Raw genomic sequence first — 17,603 nt, 5'->3', positions numbered from 1 at the left:
TTTATGTGCCAGTAAAATCATTACTGCAGCAATAACATTGGTGGGTTGATGAAGGCTTTCAATACTGTAAAATTAACCTGAAAAAAGAAGATCTGAGAAACAGTTGTAGGAGTGTGCAACAGCAATGTTGTTCTGCAGAAGCTTTCTGATTACCAGCAATTTGAAGACTACCATTAATTATATTTTGAGGTGAAAATACTCATGATCACAGCCCTTTCCTTGCTCTATAATCCTATGTGCAACTTGACAAAGTAGGCTGACGCAAAGTGTAAAGCCAGGTCAGGTACCTGTTGCTGCCCAGAGATGATGGAAGTTTGATCATGCTGGGCAACTTGACACTGGAATGACCTTTTAGCTTTGAACAGCGAACAAATTGTTTTCGGACATCAAACTGTGAAATCTTTACCTTATTAAGCATGTCTAAGGCTGCTGTAGCACCAATAAGAAGCAGCTCGGCTTGCATCTGGTCATCCTCACATTTTTTCTGTTTCTGATGTACTTCTCCTTGGATTGCTCTCACCTATTAAAACAATGAATCTTAAGATTTATATTGAAAACTAAGACAGTAAATCAAATTAGAGCTGCTGAAGCACTCACAGTTGCATTGCAATGTCTGTATATGCAAAGAGATTTTAGAACAGATTATTTTATTTTATATGAAACAAACCAGACAAAGAACAACAACAACAAAACAAAAGACATCTACAACTGACAGTTATGCAGGTTTGTGCCTGGCTCTAGACTCCATATGTTCTGCATTGTGAGAATGAACATCTCCTGTTTGTGCCATCATATGACAGAAGAGCTGGGGGAATAGAGCCTCAATTACAGCTGAGTTCTGTAGTACCAGAAGTTCCATCAGGCACTGCTTGTGTCAGTAAATCTCTAAGTTAGTTGACCCATGCAGCTGCTCAGGAGGGAAGCCTTCTGGGGATAAGGTAATGAAGAGCTGGAGATAGTGTCATGTGCTCGCAAATCAGCCATCTACAATCGCTAGAAGTCAACAGGTTTCTGAACTACTTATCACATTGTATTGTATCTGCTATTTCTACCAAAACAGTATTTTAACCTCTGGGTAGCTAGATCACATTTATTCTCATTGAGCCAGAGAGAAAATTTGGTATATGAAGTTCCTTTCCTCCCTGCTGCTTTGAATCATGAAGCATCTCTGCATGTTGCTCTGCCCTTGAGGACAACAGCATGAGATGGAAACCTGCTGACTCCCCCTTTTTTTGGAGAAAATACAGACTGAGTATGAAAGAGATGAATACATAAACTAAGGAGGTAGGAAACAAATAGCTTTAGATAGGTATACCTGAAATAACTTTTGTTTGTATTTATGGACAACTGCCTGTATCATCAAAGACTCTTTATCTGGGTTCTTATAATAACAGAGTATTCACCATCATCCTTCACAGCTCAGTTTTGCAAATAGAAAATCAAGAAACTTTAGCTGCTTTACCTGCTAAAAATGGTCTATATCTGAAATACTTATTTTTCAAATTCTCTTTTTCATAGGATGCTCTGATTCCAGCCTCTGAACTTTGTCTTATTCTTACTCTTATATTAGATGTACGTGTAGTTAACCTGATGAATGTTTCACCATTGTTGTACTCAAGAAAATACAGCACTTCAGCACAATTCTGGTAGCACTCTCTAGATCAAAGCAGAAAGGAAGACAGCTGTCTCAAAGTCCTGTTTGGTGTTTGTAAGACTAAGCCTCCCGGTTTGGTTAACCAACTGCTGCTTAGCGTAGCCTTCAGGATAAGGAAGTACAACATGCTATCATACCATTGTCATGGGAGGACTAAGCGTCAGCTTTCTATAATTTCTATTCATTTCAGTGAGACCATAATAAACTGTATACGTTTTTCAAATGGGTACTGAATTAACAGATTATGTGTGATGCCCAGTTTCGTTCTTGCTTAGAAAGTTATGACTCAAAATATCGCCAGTAATGCATTATTTGCCATCTTGATATCTAAGGACATAAAAAAGGTACAGCTGTGAGAAAGGTAATATATATTTACAAGACCAATTGACATATCCTGTTCCCCTCCCTACCCCAGATAAGCCTTTAACAGCTCTTGCTGAAAAATAAATAGTATGAAGACTGTCCTTCTGGTAGATGTAGCTGTAAACCTCACTTTTCAATATGGAAGTTGATCACTGAAGGCTGAAATGAGAAGACCAAGCATGTCCATATGGATGTGGAATACCACCTATTTATATAGATTACTTGGAAAAAGGACCCTGAAAACTTCTGAAGACACATCAGATAGTGAATGGTCCAGGTTTACAACAGGAACCTGGAGATCACTGTGTGAGATACAAAAATTGAGAAGTACTCCTGGTCAGGACTCTATACAACAGTGTAGGATGCAAAGGTATCAAAGGATTGCAAAGGATGCAAAGGACTTAGTAATGAAGAACTAGAGACCAGATAAGGTATGTGAAATACAAAGTTGGAGAATATTAGGGCAGCATGTTACTTTTGAGGAGATACCAAACACATAGGAGAACTCGCCAGCTTACGCCATTTCAACAGGTAAGCTGAAAGCATTTAAAGGTATATGTTGAAATGCAGCAGCTGGAGATAAACAAGAAATGGGAAGGTGAAGTGAAGACTTTTCAACAGATTATGAGATTTTGAGATCCATCACATTTTTTCCCCTCACTCCCCCATTTTTCATCTCTAAAAGGGTTTTCCTTTTAGAAAATCTGAGAAAATACCATGGATCCAACAGTAAATTCAGGTGATGCAATGTGGTTTTCCCTAACCAATAGAACACTGACTGCATTTTTTAGGTCTAGGTAAATGTATCGGATTCATCAAAAACAGCCTCCATCTTTTGGTAAATTTGACTTTTTCTTTTAATTCTTCAGTGCTCTATCTGAAACCATAGGCCTCAAAGAAGGAATGGAACAGAAGAAAAGGAAATATCCCGTATGAAAACAGTATTTGCTTAATTTCAGGTTTGGAAATTAAGCAGATACCAATCTAAGCATATTTGTCAAAACTCTTATTTTGGCTTAGCAGTGGCTTAGATCAGTGACTTTACATCAGTTAGCATCAGTTTTAAGTGAAATCTGAGTGCTTCCACAACTTTGTGCACTGATTTAATTATCTGTTTAAAAGCTGATTATGATTTCATTGGTGCAAATCTATCTGGTAGAGTAACCCTGGAGGGCATTCTGTATAATCTGCAGTTGCATATTTGGGAGATTACCGTGCACACTTCTAAGGATACATTGCCTAAGGCTGAAGTTCATCTTTATCCTTCTACTTCATGCTCATCTCACAGGCACATTTCCTGTTAGGTCTTGCTTAAATAAAGTCTAATTATAGAGAAAAAAGATATTACAATGATCACTATGTTAACATTTGGATCAAGCATTATGCATTGGTAGTAACAAGCCCCTGTAAGACTTTGATATCCTTACAAAACTTGGCCGTACAATTATCAGGGGAACTTTCCATGTATACATTTATTACAAGGGACACACACAGACATTATAGCCGCGGAAACAATAAAAAATTAAAATTAATATTACATTACAAATGTTAGTAATAACGTTGAATCCTTTTCCTGTCTCTTATGAAAGAAAAGTGATGAACAGAACTGGTGTACTTTTTAGGATGAAATTCCCTATGTTTATTGGTTTGCATCTTATCCAAAACATATTTTCAAAATTAAATAGTGCATATACAGTTACAGCTTTGGATCTGTTTATATGGTTTCTAACATGGTTTGACACCCATGTAATTGAAATTAATTTAAAGGAAGAAGTTTAAAACTTAGCTAAGATGCTCGTTTGGTCAAGCTCATTAAAGATCTAGCCAGATGAACAAGTACTACACTTATTTTTCTTAGAGGAGGAAAAAGTAAACAGGGTAGGTTGCAGTTAAGGCTTAGAAAAGTATTTCTCAAATCTACTTCCCCTCACAAAGAGATGAAGGAGTTTTTCATTATTTCTCAAGAAGTTTAGTCCCCTTCACATCAATAATTTCAGCAGTATAGAGCTCTTAAATGACAGCTAAACTGTTAGAAAAGCTGGAAGCAGTGTGCCCCTTGTGTGTGCCCTTAGCAATCAGACCATGAGTAGAGTGGCTCAAACACACCATGTAAATAAAGAGTGTACTTCAGCTGAGGGAGTTAAATCAAAAATGCTGGTCAGTCTGGATTGATCTTTATTCCTAATCCTCTGCTAATGTCACTGTCCCCCATCCTAACTACACTGTGCTCTGCTTGTTTTTTTTCTCTGAAGGGGTAGGGCCCATTTTAAAAAGTAATGGCACATGCATCATCATCTGTAAATGTCTCTGGCTGGCATCATTCACAGCGCATAAACAGTCTGAAAAGTGACAGCAGCATTACTGCTCACTATTTTAAACCTCAGCAGCATGACGTTCATAATCAGACCCTTGTTGATTACTGTATGGATATGTAGCCCTACCATGTTTATGAGGTATCCAGAGTGACCCCACTTTTCCTGATTAGTCTGATCTAAAGTGACTTCCATTCTTCATCTTTTCTTAGGTAATGCTTAACTCTAAGACACTATCTCTAGGACATTTAGTGGCTTAAATGCTGTAAAACTCAACAAACAAACAAGCAAAAAAAACAAACACAAAACAAAACAAAAACAAACCACCACCTTAATAAGCTTCAGTTTGAAACCTACAGAAAAGATAAACCAAGATAATTTTTAAAAGGGTGGCAGATTTAATCAATTATGAATATTATTCACATATTACTTACCCAGAAGATGAATTTTCATTTGCTGATACACTTTTTTTTTGGTAACAAAAATTATAGGAGAAGATTAATATTTAGAAACCATCATCAACCTTATAAAATAGTTTTAGATTAATGTAGCACAAAATGACGCTTCTGTTCCAATGGAAACATTTCAGAAATGCAATAAAGCAATGAACAGAGGAGTACAGTAATCATTTGTGTCATGTGCTGAACCTCGTCCCTGAAACAAAGTTGCCCAAAGGTGTGATTTTCCCACAATAATCACTCTGTGTTTCATCTAGTTGCTTAATGAAGTAATTTGAATTGTTAAGGGTGTTTTTTTGATCATTCTAAATGCATCAGCAGCATATGGAACCAATACGGGAAAAGCATCACTGAAAAGTGGTTGGTAGGACATTGAGCTTTCTGATTCAGTTTGTGCAAGCTTAATTAATTGCACTATTTTGACTTTAAATTTCATTGCAATTTTTTAAACCCTATAGAAGACACGGACCAGTGAAAGGCTGAAGTCCGTAATCAACATAAACCCAAGAAACGTAAAGGTCCTGACCTAGTCTTCACTTATATCAGTGGCAAAAATCACTTTTCTTTCAATAAAATTAAGATGAGACATAAGGTCATTACTGAAAGCACTAAATAACACCTAACAACAAATTTTAAGGAAGCAAAACAGAAGAGAATGAAAGACGGTTTTAATTGCTTCCAAACAGTATAGTTTTCCCTGTTCACCAGCATCTGAAGACTGTTTACAAAGGTTTTGGCAACTTGAAGCTTCCATAGCTCAAAATCAGGTGTTAAGTGCTATTGTGAGTTGTTTAAAATTTCCTCTTTGCAGTATTGATAAATGGCACAATGGACATTAGGTTTTGTAGCAAAGTGACAGAGTTGAGTGAGCCCTTCAGATTTTAACATAGAGGAACTTCAGTTCATAGCATTCAATACCACGACTTTTTTTTTTTCAAAAATGGTGCCTTTAAAATTAGATTAAAATTTTAGAATTGCGATGGGACATTTCTATCTATTTTGTGGTGAGTGCTAATAGACATAAACCTCTCTGTTTCCAATATGGAAGTTGATAACTAATGTTAGTAGGCTTAACTGAGAGGAAAAGGAGGAAGATTCAACACTGAAGACACATACTATTAGAAATGCTATTATAAGCTTAAAATTCAAGGTTTGCACCTTGCAACATTGCAATGTACTGGAATGGACTTTTGTATCAATTGAGTTGTTCAATTCACCTAGAGCCTTAAAGCCTTTAGAAATCTGAAGTGCTCAGAGATGACTCTCTGACCTTTACTGTATTACAAATAGGTCTGATTCTCAAGATCCACATCCATTAAATGCTTGAATGAGCTCAGTATTTATTGTTCTTTCATCTCATTAAAACAGCTAAAAGGTTGGGAAAAGGCATAATGTAAAGAAAGGTCAAGTGGTAATCATGGTGTGAAATGCTGTTACATGTGTAAGTATAATAATTCTTTAGACTTTATGCTCCCTGGAGAGGAAGTTGTTCAAAACTGTTCACCTAAAAAGGTTTATTTTGTGCTAAATATAGCTCAACAGCACTAAATGGGGGAATTAGGCTGACCTTTTGCTCCTCTTCATCAGCAATGGCCTTTTCTTGGCTCACTTTCTCAGCCTGAAACCCTATCTTAGCAATCAAAACTTCAGCATCTTGATTTCTCAGTTGCAGTTCTGCGTCTTCAGAAGCAAGTTTGGATTTTAGACCTTCTACCTACAGGGCAAAAGGTAATGCATTATTTGGGAGTGAGGGCCATTAGGTATCACTCTTGAGAGATTCTACCACATATGCCCCAAAAAGCTGAAAATGAAAATAAGATTCACATACGTTTCATGGGTCTTAGTACGGAAAGTGTCACCTTTTCCTCTTTTATTTCCATACGACAGCTCCACATTTTAGCTCACACAGGATTTTGATGACTTGGAGAACTGAATAAGAACAGTCTAACTGCACCCACCAGGGACTCCACAGCTCCCTCAGGGTGCTCAAATGTCTGTCCAGTTGCTGGTTTTGTAACCAGGTGTCTCAGCAGTGCAACCAGACTCTGCTGCAGGACTGAGCAAAGGTACAAATGAAAAAGCAAGAGGACATTCTGGAAAATGCTTAGTAATCACTCTGAGCAGACAATTCAAGCAGAGGTTTGCTGAAAGGTTAAGACAGACTCAGAGATTGATTAACAAAGACTACTTGTTAGTTTGATGAAAGAACAACTTACCTTACAGCCTGCCAGGCTAGAAACCTGTATAAATATATCCAAGCGACACAATCTTTCCACATGTAATGCAAATGTTTTAAATACCTGCTTTTTAGTTTTTCCATGTCTCTCCAAGCATTTTATCTTACAGCTCTTCGTGATAAAAAGCTAAATCTTAATCAGAAGGGACTCTCGTTGACCTGATCTGGATAGAGGTGATAAAGACGACAAATATTAGAGGCCTTAAACTTTTGTCACACTGAAATTCTTGAGCATTGTTCATCTTTGGTGGACTCCTGAATTCTATTACAAAACCTAAAAAATTCATATTTCCAAAATTTGTCCATCTTGAAGTGAGCAGACAAAGCTGTAAAAGTGAATTTGTCAAAACAGATGACTGTAGAGATCCCAAACCTCTCCACTCACTTTATTTTTTTAATGATTTAACTTTATGTGTAGTTCTTTCTGAAAATCTAAACAGTGCTGCATTTGATATTCTCCTCTAGAGCTCCAGAGTACAGGGACAGAAATGCTTTAGTGTTCAGGTAGCTGGCTAGATAGGAGCATTCTGCACTTGAAGTTGTCAAATTACCATTCAGTCATCATCACATTAGAATTCAGAGGAAAAAATGTTTTAATCATTTACTTAAAATATCTTATTAAAAATAGACTATAAAAGAGCAGTCATCCTTTTCCACTGACCATTTATTTTTGCGGAGCTCCAGCTTGAAACGTGGGAATAAGCCAGTCAGCTCCCATTGTTAACCGCACTGCAGCAGCGCAAAGCTACAATGCCATGCAAGGATGTAACCAAGCATTTCATTTGCAATCTTCACGTAAAACACAGACTTTCTACTTGGAATAAAGAAATTCCATGACTATGGCTTGTCACGAGCAGCTGCACAAAAGACTAAGGAACAGGTTGTGTGGTGGGGAAAGGCTTCAAAAGCAGTCTCCACCCCTTCTGTCTTTTGGACCAACTAGCTACAAATGAGCCACAGGCAGAACCACCACCACCACACCCTCTACTCCCCCCCAGCCCTCCCACCCCCCAACCCCCCACGTCTGTCCAGACTTTGTCCTTGCTCAAATGGATAAACCCCTCCTTCTACAGCCAGCTACAAAGCTGAAACAGCTTCCATGTGAAGAAAAAAGTTTCCAAAATCATGTAATTTCAATGAAACACAAAGGTGCCATCCTGCAACTAATTGGTCTAATTAAAAGGTACAGTCTCAACTATGTTTTATTAGCAATAAAATCCAGATTATTTATAAAGAATGAAAGAAAAAGTTGTGACTTTCACAAGATTACCTGAGAAGCTGTTGCCTTCAACTTTTGTATACCATTCACCAAGTGCTCCATGTGCTCTGACATCCTCTCATGTTTTTTCCCCAGTAGGCTCTAAAACAGTCCGATTTACTCCAGGAAACTCATCAGAGTGGTGCAATTGTATCGCCTCTTATTCTGATTGTATTTGGCAATCGGCGTCTTCACACTGGTGTGGGCATAAGCCATGAAATCGCAGATGGAGTCCTGGACGAGTGGCTGCACATACCCAAGGAACAAGAACAAATGAAAAACAGAAGCAAAGAAATGTTTCAAAAATGTCAGAAAAGGTTATGTTAAAGATGGCTCATTCACAAAAACATTCATCAGAGTCTACCCAAAACATAATTCTGTCAGCATGTAAAAACTATTAAAACCTAAGTGACTCTCCCCACAACTTTTTTGCATACAAGTTAGTTAATTCTGTGGTGGCATTCGTAAAGTCTTCAGATCCATAGGAGCTAAGTGCTTCACCACGCTTACATTTTCTGAATAAATACCCCTAAAAGCTAAAACCAGAGATGATGTCAGTCTCTATGCTGCCATATGCAGAGTTAAAACTATATTGATTTTCCATTTCACCTCTGGAAATCCTGCCTAAAAAAAATAATAAAAAAATCCTGTATAGGTTAAAAAAAATAAATGCAGTTGTTACTGTAATCACACTGATCTCTACATTCCTTGTATATCATCAAATTCCTATTCAGAGGGAAATGGATTTTTTATGCCATTAACTTTGGATTGAACAGCACTGGAGTTGGTATTTTTCCCTTCCCCAGATGCTACCCATGCATCAGCCCAAGAAGCACGCCTCCAGCTCAGAGCAGAAGCTGGCAGCACCTTGCAGAAGGGCCCCAGGGCAACCCTGTGGGAGTGGAGGAGGGCGCAGGTCGGAAGCTCAGTCAGCTGCAGGGGCTGTACTGGATACCGCACAGAATCATGTGAGCTTTCCTTTTCATCGCAGGAAGGAAAATGCAGCAGTGGGACTGGAAAACTCTTTTCATAGACTATATGGTAATCAAAACGGGCTATGTGTATTTAAAATGGCTCCAGGTGGTCATTTAGCTGCATGGTCCTGAGCAGAGGTAAAATCCCTGTCTTTAGAAGGGGAAGGCATGGCTGAGAGCTGAAGCTCAATGGTTCTTTTCCTAAATTTTTGGAAAACTAAACTAGCAAATACAAGATGCTACTACATTGCTTTGAATTACAGTATACTTTCCTTGGATAAAGGCGTAGTAAGAAACACCCAAAATTAATTTTTGTTTGTTTTAAAGGATTCTATCTACCTGTACTATTAGAATATATCCATTTACATGTCTAAACAGGAATACTGTATGCGAAATTAACAGAGAAATATTAAGAAAGCCTATTTAACTCCATCATTGTAACTAAATTTCATTTTGTCCTCTATGACTTCTAGCATACTTAACTTTATAATTTGTGGAGTCACATCTCCCTCATTTTAATGATTATTTATTGCATTCTGTTCAAGATGAACCCAGTTCAATTAATCAAGGGAAGCCTAAAAATCAATTAATATGAATTAAATGAGCTACACCAACTCTTAGGAAAGTCACACATAATTTACCAAAGCATTGTCAATAATGCTTAGAGAACTTTGGGAAAATTGCTCATGAGTAGTTGTTGATGCAGTTAAATGTTTTAAGCCTACATCATTAATATTACAATCAGGCTGGTGCAGAAAGGCTTGCCCTTTTTCTCAGTAAGAAACCTCACTATTTTCTTTTGACTTTAAAAGGCTAGTTTGAAAGAATACGTATTTCACCTGTGATTACTACAACAGAAATTAAAGCAAGGACTAAACAAAGAATGATCTGCATTTGGGGAAAGCAGAAATAAATTGCTTTACAAGTTAAAAAAAATAGTTGAAGCAAAACCAGCATAAATTCATCTAATACACACACTTCCAAAAAAAGCTGTTTCTAAATGCAAGAGTGGTCAGTAGGATTGGACATTTTATGCAGATTTGACCAGCACTTGGCTTCACACTTAAATCTCTTACAGCCTTTCTCTCCTTTCCCCATTGTTTATGATATGCATACCCTGCCATACAGATCTTCCTAAGAGAGACAACCTTCTCACACATGATCCTTATGAGAGGTCTCTACTCAGCAACCCTGAAAAGCCCTCAAACAACAGTTTCATTTGTAAATCAGCGAGGGAAGAAGTGGGTTTTGGTAGAGCTGGAAGTGGCCCGAGACAACTTGTCTCAATGGGGCAAAATAACTATTGTTATCGAGCTTAACAAAATGGCACAGCATGGGAGACATGCCGAGCCAGAGAGCAGCTGGTTGTAATTCACACTGTTTTTCAGAAAACACTAATCGTTCCCGAACAGACCTCTTTGATGATTGGTCTTTCCTGCATTTCCAATTTGTCACTTTCTCTTATGATAAGGTCAGCAGTGACAGCACTTCCTGACATTAACAGCTGTGGCTTTTAAAAGGGTCATTGTGGAACTACTAATTGCAGTAATTTCATTAGCATAAATTATTTATTCTGCCATTCATTTATCTCTCTCTTTTTTTTTTTTTTCCCCTAATACTACATTGTATTTTTCAATATATGCCCATTCAGGGTTGTAGGCAAAGGAAATTATTATTGCTAATTTAGCCTTATTACAAAAAATCAAACAAAAAAAGAATTGATACAGTAACAAAATCTGATTTAACTGCAGTTCACTAGAAATTATACCGTAGCTTGAAGCCAATAATGAAGAATAGAGTTCTGAATCAAATTCGATAGTTCCCCAAACTACTGAGCAATAAAGCTATATAAAATCTGAAAGAAACTATAAGGGTGATGCCTGTTCATTCATATACAATCTCTCTATTCTAGGCCTTGCCTGACTGACAGGTGCAAAAGTGAAAATTTGAAGTTTCTAAGAGAGCTTAGACAGGAGTTTTGCCTGCATCCTCCTCCATTTTTTCCTAAAGATGTAAATCTGTCCTTACCAAATCAAATCATGATAAATCAAGAAAGAGCAGCGTCCCTGAACTTGAATGCATCCTGCAGGCCATTATCAAGCCTGGGAGTAACACCAATGCAGCTTCAAAAAGATGAGAAAACTGGGAAGTATATGTGTGTATGGGGAAAAGTATACAAGGGGAGAAGGGAAAAAGTTGTTTTAGACTTCTTTCCCATATCACATGTTGTAAAACACTTTGGAGTATGTTACACTAAGAACATAATTAATTTATCCTTGGTATGCTTAATAGTATGTGATGTTTAGTGCTGAAACACGAAGAAGCAGCACGCAAGACAGCAGCAGCAAAATATATATTCAGAGCATATAGCAGAGATGTACACCAAATTTATTTTAAAAGGGATTGATTAAATAATTCTGGTTCTTTTATTCTGTACTCAGTGCTGATATGTGAAAGTAGCTGAATAAGGAAGACTATGTCACGTTGAATACAGAGATGAAATATTTATGTTAAAATACATTAGATCATGTTTTATACCAAATGAGGTATGTAAGTTCATTAAGCTCAGTATATGTATTTCAGTATTGCTGCAGTGTTCTTTGCTTGTGCTCTTTTTACATGTAAGTTCAGCAATTTGAGTACTGAAACAGAAGAGGGCTCTTTTCCTTTATTTTCTCTGAAGGAAACTGAAGACATCCAAATCAATTAAATTTTTGATACTCTCCATTTCCCTCCGACCATCTCTGAACTGACTACCTCTTAACCCACAATTTGGCCAGTGTCCTGAGTGAAAAGGAGAGCACGGGACCTATGTTCTGGGAAGCTTCAGCTGGCACCAGAACTAGGTAGGATCACCATTCTTTCTGTCCAGATACTTTCATGCAAGGCAGACAGGACTTTCACACCATCCTTCAGAGCAGCTCACCATCTCCCTGCTAAGCTCAGTCTGCAGCCTCCTTCCCCAGATAGTCTGTATCTTCCAGAAAAGTACCTGGACTTGATTTGAAAATACAGAGATGGAGAATCCAAGACTTCCTTCCCAATTCTCACAATCACCTTGATTTTTTCCCGGTTTTCCCTTAGCGTTTAAACCCAGATATTTCCCACACCCTCATCAGGTAGTGACATATCTGTACAGAACATTTAGGAGGAAAAAAAATCATTAGCTTAACATCAAGATACCTTAATTAAAAATAATATGAAATATAATTATACAGTAAAAAAAAAAAATCTAACAATTACTATTTTTTTTTTTTTAATACTGAAACAGGATAATTAAGAGCTAAGTGTCAATTATGCCAAGATAATTACTGATCTTGCACTGCTCTTCATGACAGGCAGCACAGTTATAGTATGTTTCAGGCACACATGAGTTGTTGCTAACAATTTTTATACTAGGAACAAACAAAATTCCTGAGATATCTGAAATGGAGCAAGAGAAACTGTATCAACACAGCAGCACCAGGCCCCAGAAAAGGAGGCCGCCTGCTATAAATCTCTGACAGACCAGGGATGGCAGTCTGCAGCCAATATTCCCTGTACTTTGGGGTGGTCCTTTGCCATCCTGCTCCTCTTACTCTGATAGCCTAATACCTCTGCAATGCTCCTGAACCTGCTCCCTTTACTACCTACCTTTCTGTGACCATTCTCCCTTCACTTCCCATTTATTCATCTGCTGTACACCTCTCTCACCTTCCTAGTTCAGTTTTGATCCTCTTCTCCTCCAGTTGAGCCCCCTTCCTCTTCTCTTATAGCACTGTCATAGTGTCTCTTATTTCCACACCTCCTTATGACCTCTGTGCTCTGGGTTCACTTTTTCCATCACTTTCCAATTCTTCCTGTCTCCTCCTAATACTTTTTTACATTCTGCTCTCTTTGTTGCTTTTCTGTTTGGCTGCACACGCAGGCATGACTCAGGCACCACGTACTGCACCACGTATGTTGACGACACAGATATCTTCACTCACGAGCAATACAGCATCATGTTGTTTCATTACCTGCCATTTATTTCACTTGCTGGGAACTGAACAGGAAAGATATCTACTGGGAACAATTAGCACCTATGTGCAAAAGAGGCTCACAAATGGTTGCTGACATCAATGAATTCTTTCCTAAAGAACTGGAATTATATAGAAATATAGTCCTTAACTATTAAAAAAAAAAGTTTCAGTATTAAAGGCCTAAATTCTGATCACCAGATGTATTTTCAAAGGAGCAAAATATAATTAGTTAAGGATCAGAAAATAAAATTAAAAAAAAGCAAATTTCTATTTTCTTTTTTTTTTTTTTTCCATATTGTCTTTGCAGTTTCTTTAAAAATAAATGGGAAGATGCAGATTGGTATCATATTAAAAAAAAAAAAAAAGACAAAAACCCCACATAGCGCACCGGACAGCAAATAGCTCTTCTACTCACACTTCAAATTTTCTGTAAGCTGCTAAAATAAAGCAGGAGGTGCTGGTGGAAAACACAAGCGAGGAGGCTTAGCACAGCCCTCTGCTTCCCTTGCAGTCCTATAGGAGGCACCAGCACGCCGCGGAGCAGCCTCTGCCCCTGGCCCGCAGCACTTGCGTGCCCAGACACCTGCAGGCTTTTTATTATTATCATTATTTTAATCCGCCCCCCCCCCCCCCCCCACAAAAAGTCACACTCCAGACTGATCAGGAGCAACGAGGGAGTAAGTACCCAGATATTAAAGCTCTAAATGCATTTGTCGTGTGGTTCCAGGGGAAATTTTCACCTGCTTGGTTGCTGAACTGAAGGAAAACTTGCAGCTTTGCTTTAGGTAGCCTGGACTGTGCATTGCAAAATTGGAGCCTCATTGGTACAGCACTAGTATATATATTTTACTATGTTGGGAAGGGTTAAATATATTCTCAACCTATGAAGATCCTAAACATTCTAGAACTAAAGGATTCTGCAAAGACGAGTGTGCTATAAATTACAATGCCCTTTTCTTTTTCCACTCACTTTTTTGCCTGTGAGACCTCTCTAAATTCCTCTGAAGGACCGGGGCAGTGACATGCCCCAAAAATGCAGCTTCCAGCAGGGTGAGCTTGGACAAAATTGAGGACAACAAGTATGCAAGAAGGGGTGAAAAAAAAGCATTGTGGTTTTTTTTTCCTTCCAGCGTATTCAGTTATCGATCTTTCAGTGATCTCTGTTGCTTTCTTACAAGGCTGACAAGCTGGAGGCTCTGTACCTTGACCCCTCAGTTCCTCAATGAGCCTCCTGCGGATAGAGCGGAGGGCCTCCTGCAGCCACGGCCGAAGCCAGTCAATAGCCAGGCAGCTCACGATGGCTGGGAACTTCCGAGCTGGAGCTCTCAGCATGCATCCGCCGGGGAGAAACACAGAATGATCTGCAGGGAGGAGGGAGGAAGAGAGGGAGAAAGGAATTACACGGCGAGTGGAGGCCTTCAAAGAAAGGCATGCAGTGAACCGTAGCCCCGCGCCCGTGCAAGCCAGCTCGCAGCTGAGGCTCCGAACAAATTTGGCAGCTAATAAATTCAGTCAGCTAGCATTTTACCTTGGGCAAATAGGTATTTACTCCTTTTCCACTGTACGTACACTGCATACTTACCGTTTCTGCCCCGTCTCTCCACCTGGGGATAGTGGCTCACTTTGATGTCTGTCAGTAGGAATGCAGTCACACGCTTGCACTGGCACGCAGACAGCCAGAAGGCACGCATTCAGATAGTCCCTCTGACGCAAAGCCAGCTCTTGGGTTCCTAAACCTATTCAAGCCACTTCCAGCCATTCTAACACACACTGCAACTCCATTAAAAGAATGTAAAGGAAATGAGATTAGGATCTTGGTTTCTATGTGCATGTTTAGGAGCCATTTTTTTTACAAAAGGGGAAAGGGATGCCCAAATGAGGCTAAAATAGTCAGAGAAGACTAAATCTGTATTCGGCTTACCCAAGGCAATTCACATTTAAGAAGGATTATTCCAGTCTCTTAGTTGTTATCTGTGGATCTACTTACTGCAGTTAGCACATGTTTTGGCCACTGTGTTTGTTTTTGGTTAATTAGCAAAATGACAGACATCAAGCTGTTAAGATGGGTCTGGACTGTTCTGTCTTAACACTGAAGTGTATAGGACTAATGTCTTATACACTGAATACCATGAAATGAGTTCTTTTTTTTTGTTCTTTCTGTACAGGACTTCTCAAATCAAATCATACAGCATTGATATTGTTCATTTCAACACAAAATATCCAAATGGTATCAGAACAGATTATCACTACCCCAACAACCACAAGAGGCAGGACAGTCTTGTTGGGCACACTAAGGAAGTGTTTGTTGTTTTTTTTTTCCACCTCTGGAGTAATCTGTAAGTGACATTACGTGTTAAGAGAAAACTATCTGGAAGAAAGCTAAGCCAGATGAAAAAGACAGAAGTGCAGAGAGTTGAAAGAAAAGAAGGAAAAAAGGAGGAGGTTGACCTGAGACAATATCTCAACGGGTTTTAAAGCAGTCAGAGAGAAAAAGTGGTGAGTATAGAGTAACAGTGGAAAAAGCTTCTATGCATTCTTGAAAGAAAATGGAAAAGATTTGCTACTATCTTGTAGTTTTTAAAATGCATCTCTGCACTAGAAGACACCAGATAATTTCTGCAATTAAGTTTTAGCTATGAGCAAAGATGATTAAGTTTCAGTAGAGCTGAGTCAAAACAAGAAAATCTTTTACCATTGTTCAGAAACCCCCTCAGACAGAAAAATGTTTCCTAGGGTATGTATAACTTTGCAAGGCTTGGATTTTATGCTGTACCATAGGCAATATGCATTTTTATTTCCACTTGTTTTAGAAAAATCAATTAAGAAGTGGCCTTTGGTCACAAGCACTGGTCAGTATGTATCTCAGAGAAACTTTCTTTCTCATAGCAGCATAAAATGAGTGGGATTTTGAGATTATTGGAAGCTTCAGATCAATGGCACCATTTTCAGAAGCATAACAGCAAGAAAAACAGAAATGGTCCATTTCTGTTGGGAATCACAGTGGAAGCAGGAAAGGCAGAAGCGAGAAACAATCATAAGAGAAAGAAGAGATAGAAAGCTGAAAAAGGGTATGAGGAAGAAGCAAGAAAGGCAAAGAGAAGTAATGATGGACTTCCATGTTGTGGCAGACTGGAAGAGAAATGATACAGATGAAAATTATATGTGGCATAAAATAAAGAATTCACTGAAATCTTTACTGATGGGTGAACCATAAGCATTAAATAAGTTATAGCCCCACTGCACTGTGAGCTAACTGCATGTTCCACTTTTTAAATCCATTTAATTCTTTATGTTTCTAAATGGAGGGTATTCACTAGTCTATTTTCAACATGCTTACCAGCTTCCCATAGCTACATCATTTCACAGTACATTTTTAATCTGTCTCATAAAACCGGATGTGGAAGAATATTTCAAGTTAAAACAGACTTTTGAATCCCCCTACTGATCTAGTTTATTGTCAGAGAAAAAATACCTCTCTCAGGTGAGCCTAAAATTCTAACCACAGGTGATTTGCCTAGAACATATTTAAGAGTGTGTCAGCAAGAGAAACCAATGGTTTAAAATCAATTGTGGCCTTTGACAAGAATTACAAGCATCAATGCACATTCTCACATTTGAAAGAAGAATGTCCAATGCTGTCTCCTAGAGTCTTGGCAGAAATATAACCATTGGTCTATGCTCATGCAAAAAGAAAATGGAGTCTGGGTTGTCCAGGGACAATACAAAGACCAGCCACCCGATCAGTAAAGTGGTCAGAGGTACAGAGAAGATTTCATCTACTTTGAATGTATTCAAGAGAAGCAAATGGCAGAAATATCCACACAGAAGTCCATTCTAGCAGAGTAATGAAATCTGTGATAGAATTTTAGAAAGACCACAGAAAGATCTTGGAACTTACAGCAAGATCTTATCATGCTGATCAGAGAGAGGAACAAACAAGGAAGAAGTAATCAAAAAGATGCAAGAATAAATTGTCTCCACCCCAAAACTCTGAGTTAGAGAAGTAATATAGATGAAGAATCTTCTAGGTCTGTTTCAGGATTCTCAAATACACTAGAAGTATCTTTGAACTTTCTGGATTTTCTTCTTTGTTACACCATAAACCCTTTGATTAGACATTCTCATTCATGTCACCTCAATTTCTGATAAAATTCTAAATTCAGTTATGTTATCAGAAACACAGTGAAAAATGTTCCTGTTTGGGGCACCTCGTTTTCTCCTCTCATTCCTCTAGCAGCCACCTTCTCAGATCTGCATACCACCCTTGATACAGTAGCAACAGTAGTGGAGAGCCTAGAGATATCTGTCCACCCTTTAATGTTCTTCTTACAAGTGCCCTTGCTGTAG

General features: G+C 38.4%; 1 protein-coding gene across 15 annotated transcripts in view; it reads right to left on the bottom strand.

The window, feature by feature from the left end:
- The window catches only part of DNAH11 (dynein axonemal heavy chain 11), an 80,725-nt gene that overhangs the window by 49,205 nt on the left and 13,917 nt on the right, over positions 1-17,603 (bottom strand). For 9 of the 15 annotated variants that reach the window (XM_066991810.1, XM_066991812.1, XM_066991819.1 and 6 more), the window contains 3 exons: positions 14,459-14,617; positions 6,355-8,527; positions 407-520 (listed from right to left, as the gene is read on the bottom strand). In XM_066991810.1, the coding sequence (XP_066847911.1) occupies positions 407-463 (57 nt within the window). In that variant the 5' untranslated portion in view covers positions 464-520; positions 6,355-8,527; positions 14,459-14,617. Of the gene's footprint in view, positions 1-406; positions 521-6,354; positions 9,515-12,247; positions 12,387-14,458; positions 14,618-17,603 lie in introns of those variants that run through there. The other 6 variants (XM_066991805.1, XM_066991809.1, XM_066991811.1 and 3 more) reach the window with 6 other exon arrangements.

The sequence above is a fragment of the Anser cygnoides genome, chromosome 2 (genome assembly GCF_040182565.1).
Source record: "Anser cygnoides isolate HZ-2024a breed goose chromosome 2, Taihu_goose_T2T_genome, whole genome shotgun sequence".
NCBI classification, from domain to species: domain Eukaryota; kingdom Metazoa; phylum Chordata; class Aves; order Anseriformes; family Anatidae; genus Anser; species Anser cygnoides.
This window is presented reverse-complemented; position numbering and strand designations above follow the sequence as displayed.